General features: G+C 38.3%; 1 protein-coding gene across 1 annotated transcript in view; it reads right to left on the reverse strand.

The window, feature by feature from the left end:
- The window catches only part of LOC143226300 (uncharacterized), a 29012-nt gene extending 18834 nt beyond the window's left edge, over nucleotides 1-10178 (reverse strand). The window contains exon 1 of the mRNA XM_076457091.1: nucleotides 10024-10178. Within this exon, the coding sequence (XP_076313206.1) occupies nucleotides 10024-10060 (37 nt within the window). The 5' untranslated portion in view covers nucleotides 10061-10178. The remainder of the gene's footprint in view (nucleotides 1-10023) is intronic.
- Nucleotides 10179-11813: the final 1635 nt, after the last annotated feature.

Below are 11813 nucleotides of genomic sequence, written 5' to 3' on the forward strand. Positions count from 1 at the left end.
AGTGGAGGTCTTGAAGGATGCCATACCTCCACGTAGTATCATAAACTTTGTGAAGGTAAAAAAATACAGAAACAAGATGATGTTGTTTGAGAAAGGTTTCCTTGATAGATGTTTCAAGTCAAATCAGGTAGTCCTCAGTTGAGTTCTGTCATTGGAACCCACATTGGGTGAGTGAGAGGAAGTTGTGTGATTTGAGAATCCAAACAAGATGAGCATTAACAATCCTCTCCAAGATCTTACAGAGATAACTCTTCAAAGCAACTGAATGATAGTTTGAAAGAATCTTGAGATCCTTCCCAGGCTTAGAAAGAAAAGGACAATAGCATGATGCCAAGCACCAGGAAAAACATTCATCTGCCAAATCCAGTTAAAAACAACCAGAAGAATAGCAAAAAAAGCAGGAGAAAGATGGTACAATATCTCACAGTGAATAACATCAGGTCCATCTGATGTACTGCTAGACTGATGATGAGCAAGATTGAGTTCCATGAGTGTAAAGGGGTGATTATACACACAGAGATGATCAGCCCAAAAAGAAAGAGGTGAATGCTCTGCCTGAGTCTTGAAAGCCAAGAAGGTGGAGGATGAAACAGAAGTGCTAGATGTATGAGAAAAGTTTTTGCCAAGAGTATTGGCAATGCAGTGGACATCAGAAACTTTCTGTCCATCAGACAGCAAGATTAAAAGGGGAGCAGAAGTACACTGCTCACTGATTTTCCATGTCTTGTCCAATATCTCTTTGGAACTGGTGGTGAAAGAGGCTGTGAACTTAATTCAAGATTCCTTCTGGTTTTGATATCTTACCTACCGAGCATGTGCATGGGCCTGCTTGGAAAGCAATGAAGTTTGTAAGTGTGGGATGGCAATGAAAGATATCCCAGGCCTGTTTCTGAGCCTTCCATACCATGTAGCAGGCAGGATTCCACCATGGATGAGAATACTGTAAAAAAACATGTCAAGGGTTTAGGAACAGACAAGCAGCTACTTGGATAATAAAGTCAGTTACTGTTGTTATCATCTCTTCATGGCTTACAGATGATGGTAGGATCAAGTTCTGAGAGGGCAGTGAAAGAGGGCCAGTTGTCCTGGTCCAGCTTCCACTGGGGCACATGGGTGAAGTGGCATTGACAATGGCCAGTCTCTCTCAAAAAGACAGGAAAATGATTGGTGGTCCATAGGTCACTGTTGACCCTCGAAGAAGAGAGAGGGAAAAGTGAAGGGAGGTAGATAAAGAGATCATAGCAGTAAAAAACTGACTAGCTGTATGAAAATAAGTATAAACACTGGTACTGAAAAGAGGAAGGTTGTGATCTGAGAGCATATGCTCTACAGAGTGACCCCTTCCATCAATATCAGCACCTTCCCAGAGAATATTATGCCCATTAAAGTCCCCCAGGATTAAAAGAGGAGATAGCAACTGTTCAATAAAAGCATCAAGGTTCAATTGTTTATTAGTCTCTCCAGGAGACAGGTAGAGAGAACAGAGACAATGATGGAATGACCGAAGGAAACATGGATGGCTATGGCCTCTAAAGGTGTATTGAGTAGTAAAGATAGAGTGGGCATGTGCTAGTCAACTAGCAGTGCCACACTTCCATGCACACACTCATCACACAACCTGTCACTGCAGTATAAAGAAAACTGCCAAAAGGTGACTATATATACAGGTTTCAAAATGCTTCCTGTAAGTAAAGACAAACAGGATGATAAGAATCAATCAGCATCTTGATGTCATCCACATTAGAATGGAAACCTCAAAAGTATTACTATATCAGTGGCCATTTTTATTTACTTGGAGGAGAATTAGGTGGAGAGCCCTTCTGTTTTCAACAACATCTTTTCTCTTGATGATGTCCTTGATGATGAATGGGGTCCAGCATTTTTAAGGTCAAGGGTTTGGCAGATCCATAGACCAGTGATTCATAGTCGAGTTTCGATCAAATAAGAGCACAATATATCTTTAACATAGAACATCGATCTGCTCCCCAAGTGGTGGTAGAGAGGACACACTAGATGTTCAGTGCTCTTGTACATTTGACCCTAGCAGCTTAAAGTGTGGTATAAAGCTAGCTTATGGTTAAAGATAAGCCCCAAGAACTTGGTCTCAGGGACCACAGGCAGTGCAACTTCACCAATACGGAGTTCAGGATCAGGGTGAATACCCCATTAGTGGCAAAAGTGCATGCAAATGGTTTCAGAAAGAGAGAAATTAAGGCTGTTTGCTGTGGTCCACTTCAGTACATGATTGAGAGCAGTTTGTAGCTGCTGCTCAATACATCTCATGTTTGACCACTGACATGAGATGTGAAAGTCGTCGATATAGAGCCCGTTTGCAACAGTGAGAAGGAATTGTCCAGTGATGGCATTAATCTTTACACTGAAAAATGTGACACTCAAAACACAGCCCTGAGGGACTCCAGGTTCCTGTAGAAACCTGTAGAAAGTATTGAACCCACACAAACTTGGAATCTCCTGTCCATTTAAAAGATTTAATAAAAATGGGTAAATGGCCATGTATCCCACATATATGGAGGTCTTGCAAAATGCCATACCTCCATGTTGGGTCATAAGCCTTCTCAATGTCAAAGAATATTGATACAAGATGTTGTTGTTTGACAAAGGCTTCTCTGATTGACGTTTCAAGTCGAATCAAGTGATCCATGGTGGAGCGCTGTCATCGGAACCTGCACTGGGTGGGTGAGAGGAGGTTGTTTGCTTCGAGGAACCAAACAAGACGAGCATTAACCATCCTTTATAAGGTCTTATAGAGACAGCTTGTCAAAGCAATTGGACAGTAATTTGAAGGAATCTTGGGATCCTTCCCAGGCTTAGAGAAAGGTATCAGAAAAAAACATTTTCCTGCCAGATCTGGTTAAAAACAATAAGAAGAATATCAAGAGAAGCAGGAGATAGATGGAACAGCATGTCATAGTGTACATCATCTTGTCCTACAAATGTACTGCCAGACTGATGAAGGGCCAGTTTTAATTCCACAAGTATAAAGGGACAATTATAGTCAAAGAGACAATCAGCTCAAAATGAAAGAGGTGATTGCTCTGCCTGAGTCTTGATGGCCAAGAAGGTGGAGGAAGAAGCACAAGTGCTAGATGCCTGGCAAAAGCTTTCACCTAGAGTATCGGTGATGCTCCAGTTATCAACTACTTCCTGGGAGTAAGATCGAGAGGGGGACAGAATTGAACTGCCCACTAACCTTTCAAATCTTGTCCCATATGACTTTGGAACTGGTGGAAGAGGATATGCCAGTTGTGAACTTAATCACAAGATTCCTTCTGGCTTTGATGTCTTACCCACTGAACATATGCACGGGCCCGCTAGAAAGTGATGCGGTTTGAAAATGTGGGATACTGACGGAAAGTATCCCAGGCCCATTTTTGAGTCTTCCATACCATGTAGCAGGATATAGTAGAAAACTTATCGATGTTTTAGGAATATATTGAGCAGCTGCTTGTATAATACAGTCAGTTACTGCTGCCACACAGTTGTCTATTGATGGCTGACAGATAATGGCAGGATCAAGTTCTTCGAGATCAGTGAAAGTGGGCCAGTCTGCCTGATCCAGCTTCCACTGGAGCATGTGGGTTGGGTGGCATCAACCACAGCCAGTCTCTCCCAAAATTATAGGAAAATTATTACTGCCTTGTGGATTACTGTCACCCCTCCATGAAAAATGGGAGAATAATGAAGGGGAGGAAACTGAGAGATCAATAGCAGTAAAGGATTGACTAGTTGTGTGGAAATAAGTAGAAGAACCAGTATTGAAAAGAGAAAGACTGTGATCAGAGAGCATACCCTCTCCAGAGCAACCTCTCCTATCAATAACAGCACTTCTGCAGAGAGGATGATGTCCATTATAAAGTCCCCAGGATTAGAAAGAGAGATGGCAACTGTTCACTGAGAGCATCAAAGTCTGATTGATCATGTGTCTCTCCAGGTGACAGGTAAAGAGAACAAACAGTGACGGTATGATCCAAGGAAACATGGATGGCTACAGCCTCCAAGGGTGTGTTAAGTGACAAAGACAGGGTGAGCACATGCTGATCAACCAACAGTGCCACCCCTCCATGCACACGTCCATCACCCAGCCTGTCATTTCTATACAAAGAAAACTGCCGAAAGGTGACTGAATCAGCAGGTTTCAGAAATGTTTCCAGTAAGGAAAGACATACAGGATGGTAGGAAGTAATCAGTGTTTTGATGTGATCCAGATTAGAATGTAAACCTTGACAGTTCCATTGTATCAAGGTGGCCATTTTTAATGACGTCTAGGCAACTTGGCTGGAGAACCCTTCTGTTTATGACCACGTCTTTTTTTCCTTACTGTCCTTATTTGGGGAGGTCTATCAACTTCCAGGGATCCTGCCCTGGGTCAATGGGGCACGTCTTTGTTGTTGGAAGGGGATTCCAGTGACTGAGGATGTGAACGAATGATTATTTTGCATCTTGAGATGGGAGAAGAAGATGTATCGAAAGAAATGCTTGTACCTGGAACTAAAGGATGTGGGTCTTGAGGTTTGTTGCAATGTATGGGAGGAACAGAGATGGGTGTAGAAGGTGATTCATCAACTTTTTTAACCATGTAGGTCATAAGGCTTTTCATTTGTTTTGAGAATGATTCTCTTGGAGACACAGAGAGATCTGTCTGCACTTCCACTGTAGTTGTGGACAAAGTGCAGCAGCATACGTCTAAGACAAAGTCGTGGACAGCAAGTTTCAAGCCTCAGGATAAGTATGAGTCATTTTCAAATGCTGCACCTCTTTTTCTTCCAACCATTTAGGGCAAGAACAAACATAATACAGGTGAGAGCTATTGCAATTGACATAATGTGGGTCCGTGTCACACTCAAAGGCATCATGGCTCTTGCCACCACAACAAGCACATGCCAGGGAACCATGACATGATGTCTTTGAGTGACCGAACCTCTGACACTGGAAACATTGGCGAGGGTTTGGAATGTACAGCCATACTATGCAATTAAGATAACCTGCCTTGATGGTGGCAGGTACACATGGTGATGTAAATGTGAGAACGAGGATATTGGTTGGTAATGCAACTCTATCTTTGCAAGTGGAGATACGACTCACTGCAGAAACTCCTTGAGTGGGGAAACCAGCGAGAATCTCTGACTCGGGGATGTTCTTCAAATCCTTCTCAACAATAACTGCTCATGATGAATTTAAAGTAGCATGAGGTGTAACCTCAATAGGTATATCCCCAATCACCTTTGAATTCAAGACGAGTTCACTGTGTTGAGGTGTGGATGTTTCAACCAATATGTCTCCAGATCAAAGCTTCTTTACTGACATGGAGAGCCAACAAGTCCCTTCAGTCTCTTCTGAATAAAAATGGGGACATTTGCCCTAAAGGTTTCTCTGAAAGAGAGTGTAGGATAAGAAAATGAGGTATAACAGGTGGTACAGATGTTGAAGATTGCTTCTCAGAATCTTCAAAATGTGGTCGTTTACCTATTGACTGTTTTTTCACTATTTGATTTAAATTTTATTTGGAGGATCCATAGGAAAAAAGGAAATTTTGGTGCCCACTGACCCCACCCACCATGGAGCCCTATGAGGGAATGCACTGCAATGTGTAGCAAGGACACTGCAGCAAACCAGGGTTTCGTGAGCACTATATCCAAACCCCAGCATTAGACACAATGTCCACAACATCTGTTGAGAATTTCCAACACTGGTACTTGGTTGACCCTAGCCCAAGTGGACCAGCTGATTTACCCAAGGGGGTTCACCCAAAGGGCACCCATCTGCAGGAATTCAAGGCCAAAGTGGTGTGTTAGGGTTGGACCCCTCAACCACCAGGATCCTCTCCTTCCCTTCATGGGTTGCCACACACAGCAAACACGTGGGTAGATGTTTAGATCCCAGAGGAGGTAAACTGAAAGAACAGAACCCTCCCTGGGAAGCCCCTTCACTACATATAAGAATCCACCGAGGGGGCATCCATATGGAACAGAATGTGTCCGATAAGAAATTTTCTGTAGTGAACTTAGATTATTCCAGTATCACACTGCTGAAGCTCAGACTTTTTTATGAGGTGAAAAGAAGTCTGATATTACAACAAACAATGTCAGAATGGACAATGTAGTTGTTCACAAACAACAAAACGAGTTGACTTTCTGCTTTAATTTTGTTATTAAGTCTTTCAAGTGTTTTTCTATTGTAGTCATATGTCACTGGAAGGCAGAGAAGGCTAGCCAAACCCTTAAAACACAAAGGCATTAACAGAATATTAACCATTCTCCATTAGCAGAACTCGCCAGAAACACAGAGATTCTTTCCTTGGACTTCTTGCTACCCCTGGCCTCATTTTCCTTCACCATTACTGACTGCAAGGGCAGTGCTTCATGAAAAAAGAGACCTGGCTCATACACATTTAATATGTCTTGGAGTTCATATACTGATCAGATATCCTTCAAACACTTGACCCAGCCCTCAACAACAGTTAGAACATCAACTTCCTCAGTCAGAGTGGCAATATGCACATTATGTAATTTCTGCCACCAATTCAGCCAGCAATTGAAAGCTGTGAAGACAAAAAATGACCTAACTCCTTAGCATACAGTAATGCCCTTTCCTGAATAATTTTGCCACTCACAAGAATGTTCCTAGTCCTGGTTGCGGTAAACAATTCCTCGACAGAGTTGTTCAAATCTTCTTAGCCTACATATTATGAGAATACTTTCCACTTTCCCACTTCATTATTTCATCCCTTTATTTCACAATAGTCTGAAACTATGTCTTTCCAACTCTAAGGTCAAATGCTACTACATTAAAATACTTTCCTTCTTCTGCTTTCTTGAGTACAGATATTCTTTCTTTCAGAGTTAAAATCTTTCATCCTCCACTCATGATTGAGAATTGTGAACAGTAGAAGCTCACTGGAATGACTACAGATTGTAACAGGAAACCACAAATGTTGAATATAAATAGCTTAGATTTTGTAACATTATACAAGTATACTGTATATTCATTACTTTTTATTTTATTGGTCTTTCAGTCATGTATAACTATAATTTTAGAAGGTTTAACACCATAGTACACATAAGCTATGTCACTGTATCCAATAAGAAAATGATCTTTACAAAGTACAACTGTCTTAGCTTTGTAAAAGAAAATCAGTTTTTTCTTCTAAAACACAATTACATTTATTTATCTTAATACACAAAACAGTAAATAAATAATTATTGACAAACAATGATTTTTTTTCTATCTGTAATATTTATGAAGCTTGCACTCACCATTATTTCCTAAGCCTTTACAAATTTTACATATGTGATGTTAAACAAAATACCATAAATCACGAAATCAATATCAAAGAATTATACTGCAGCTTATCAGGCTTATTAACCAAGTTGCATTTGGGTTTAAAAATTTCATTTGTTGATCACACTTGCATTTTATCTCTTTTCTTCAAAACCAGAAAGACTATTTTTCCTGCATAAACACCTTACAAATGCTGAAAAAAATCACATGCAATCAATTGGTCATAGAGTCAAGTAGGTAAACATAAACAAGTACTTGAAAAAGGTGGTGGGACCACTTCATTAGATTCACTAAATATAACATTTCAGAATAAAGAAAAGATACAAGATTCTTAATTCATATCCTAGTTTATCAGTATCAGTAAGCTGAGGTTCTACTTTTGTAAGAAATTATCAACTTCATAGTTTAGTATCACAATACCTATTTTAAACCAAAGCTGCATTCAACATATCACATAACACAGAAATTGATATTTAGGAACTTTGTTTTAATATTTACTTTAATATTAAGAAATTAACTTATGTATGATATTGAAATAACTGGCATACATTTATAAAATAGTAATTCAATAAAATTTTAAATCTAAAAATAATTAATCACTCATTATTCTTAACCTTTCAAAGTAATATAAAGTTAGCAAAGATTAAAAGAATAAGTGCCACAACTGCACATTTAATAACATAAATTAAACACATGGGTAACTAACTGTCCTAGTAGAATGGGTATCGTACTTTCATATTTAACCCAGAGTAAATCTGTTACAAAGTGATACACAGTTTTCATACACTTGACTGTGCCATTTTCTTCATCAATTTTCACCTTGCTTGTGTTTGCAATGCATGTTTTAGTGGTACACTTCATACGACTGGTGAACCCCTTCTATGGCATTCCTGGTTAATATGGCAATCCAAAAAAATTACATGATCCTTTTACAAATTAATTCATATGATTTTGTTCAATACTCAGTTTACACAACAAAATTTTTATACAAGTCATAGGTTAGCCACCCAACATTTTTTAAACAGGCATATTGAAACACTTGCCAGTCATGTTTATTTTCACTTTCCTAAATCTTGAAAGATGAGGTGTTCTTGGAATATTTTAGAGCCATTACTTAATTTGTATTTTTTAATTTCACTTTCAAAAGATATTTTAGTAGTTTACAAGGGTGATGTTTTATTTCATTTTGATTTCTTTAAGAAGAAATGAAGAAAATTATTCTGACTTTCATGAATGCATTCACTTTTAGACCTCAAGGAACCCACTGTTATAATAAGCAACCACTGAAGCAGTTTGGTTCAAGAAAAATCACTATTGTATAACTATAGTACTGGCCAATAAAAGAAAAAAAAACTGGTATGACCTTAGGAAAGATTGGATACTTATACATGTTAACTTAAGTAGCTTACCATCACATTGAAAATGTGCCAGATAACCAAATCCGTATTTTTGAGGCCATTAGTGAGAAATGAATGCCATAACTGCTGGAATGCATCCCAATATGAGCATTGATTTTGTCTGCTTCTATCCAGTTTTGGCATAGACAAACTGTCCAAAAAAACACACAAAAAATACCACTGAGGTCGTCTTGTTCTATATGAAAGATAGCAGCTACTCTGCTAGAGGATTCTGTAATATGTGCATGTTAAAAGGGTCAACAGCTGCAACATCTTATGTTGGATAGCTGGATATCTTTATGTTACAACCAATGACTTCTGCTTGAAAATGTAATATAAATTACTATCACCTGATATCATTGAAAGAAAAACATACAAGTTTTCTTCCATGATTAAAGCATTTATTCTTTTTCAGTTGAACCAGGTTCATGCTTCAATATCATTCTACAGAAGTCAATTCTAAGAGATTAAAAGCTGTTCAATTTTAAGGTATAACTGTATGAGTGTTTTCAAAAGTACAAGCATATATTTTTTCTTTCCTTTGTAAATAAAGATTATGTTCAATTTTTTTCAGCACATATTTTTAGTTTCACTAATTTCTAACATAAACTTACAAATCAGATAAGTTTTCAGTTGCAGTTATTCCACATATTTTCTGTTCTACCCTGTTGTTATTAATTGGATTTATTTCACACTCACATGAAACTAATTCACCTATTAATTTGTAGGATCTTTGTACACCCATTACAATCCAAATACAGGGACAAACAAAGCATTGACAGGATCCTTGTACACCTGGTCAGATCCAAATACATTTGTTGCTAATTTTTACTTCACACAACAGTGAAATATGGAGCAATCTCTTCTATATTCACCAACTGATCAAGTATATTGATCTTAGAGTCCCAACAAAGCACGATTAGGCTTCCATAATCAAACCAACAACACGGTCTGAATCACAGAAAAGGAAGCTTTCAAAACACCTATTCATTCACAAGGAAGGTGGATATGTGGAGAACTGAGGGTAAGTATGATGCATGCACTCAGGTTTTACCAGATTCACACTCATAGGTGATGGTATAGAATAAAATAACAAAAGTATCATTGGATACATTTCTAATAAAATCCAAAATAACCAAGAGTATGAAACCTAATTTTACACACTGAAATAAATCTCTTGGGCAGTAAATAAAGTTCTATAAAAAGTATAACATTTTCGATCATTGTTGGAATATTCAGGCACCCTGCTAAATTAAAGCAAAAAACATTCACAATACTTATTCTACAAGAAATATAAAATATCAAAATTCCAAACATGCAGACTTACTACCAGTTATTGTGAAAGTTTCATCTTCCTTCTTCATCACTTCAAAACAAAAAACAAGTTCAAGAAATATAATTTTAAAAACTGCTGATTGTTGTTTGATATTGTGACTGAACTTGAATTTTTAATTTTGAAATATTGTGTTGTTAAGGTATCAGGAGTTTTGGGGGGTATGTTTATTGATTCCTCTATTTATTGAAATTAACAATATGGATATTTATGTGGTATTGTTTATTAACATTCATATCAAGTCCTGGCCAGGTAAGTCCGACATGTTTAGGTGGTTAAGGCACTTGACTCGTAATCCCCGTTACACCGAATATGTTCGCCATTGCAGCCATGGGAGCGTTATTATATGACGGTCAGTCCCATTATTCATTGGTATAAGTTTGTTTTGTTTGTTTTTGAATTTCGCACAAAGCTACTAGAGGGCTATCTGTGCTAGCCGTCCCTAATTTAGCAGTGTAAGACAAGAGGGAAGGCAACTACTCATCACCACCCACCGCCAACTCTTGGACTACTCTTTTACCAACGAATAGTGGGATTGACCGTCAATTATAACGTCCCCACGGCTGAAAGGGCGAGCATGTTTGGCGCGACGGGGATGCGAACCCGCAACCGTCAGATTACGAGCCGCACGCCTTAACACGCTTGGCCGGGGCTAAATGAGGAAATGGTTAACCAATTACTTAAATTGGACGATAATAGTAATGTTATGGAATGTGGCTGGCTGTAAGGACGTTGCTCATTTAGAAAATTATTTAGATTAATTAGTGACTGGACATATATATGGTAACTGTGTTTCAATTATAATAATTGGAAAATATTTTTGTTTATAATTAAGCACAAAACTACACATTAAGCTATCTGTACTTTGCCAATTACGTGTATTGAGCTCCGGATTCCAGCATTTTAAGTTTAAAGACATTCCACTGTGCCACTTTTGACTGGAAGATAATGCATGTGAGTTATTATAATTTAAATTATGAGTATAATTTGGATGGGAATAACCCTACCAGTGTCGTGAGAAAAGGGGATTATGGTGTACTGGTGAATTAGTTCCCAAGCAATGTGCTGTTGCTAGTGGTAGGCCAAAAAGGATCATAGGTTGTATTCTTAGTAATATTGGTACAGGTTTAAATAGGTTATAATTTCATTGTATAGGTAATTAATTAAGCTATTGTGTTCGGTCCTACCTAAGGACGAATATTTAATGTTTTTAAAGGGTTCAGTTTGTTTCTTTGCTTTTGAATTTCGCACAAAGCTACTCGAGGGCTATCTGTGCTAGCCGTCCCTAATTTAGCAGTGTAAGACTGGAGGGAAGGCAACTAGTCATCACCACCCACCGTCAACTCTTGGGCTACTCTTTTACCAACGAATAGTGGGATTGACCGTCACGTTATAACGTCCTCACGGCTAAAAGGGCGAGCATGTTTGGCGCGACGGGGATGCGAACCCGCGACCCTCGGATTACAAGTCGCACGAAAGGGTTCAGAGAAGGGATATTTGGATGATACCTGAGATGGAAAGTTTGTTATATAAAAATAATTTAAGCTTCCTGAAATCGCATTCTATGAAGAAAAAGTAAGAGTGTACCTGATGAGATATTTGTCAGGGTTTTAAGTACAAATGGGTTGTGTTGAAACATGGATTCTTCAACAGTTTGTGACTTGTTGGCGATAAACGAATAGCATTCACTCCACTTGTTTTAAAAAATGTAAATATTAGAAATACATTAAACTTATGTACATAAAACTTATTTACATTACGTATATCATATTTGTATTTTAAAC

The sequence above is a fragment of the Tachypleus tridentatus genome, chromosome 9 (genome assembly GCF_004210375.1).
Source record: "Tachypleus tridentatus isolate NWPU-2018 chromosome 9, ASM421037v1, whole genome shotgun sequence".
NCBI lineage: Eukaryota > Metazoa > Arthropoda > Merostomata > Xiphosura > Limulidae > Tachypleus > Tachypleus tridentatus.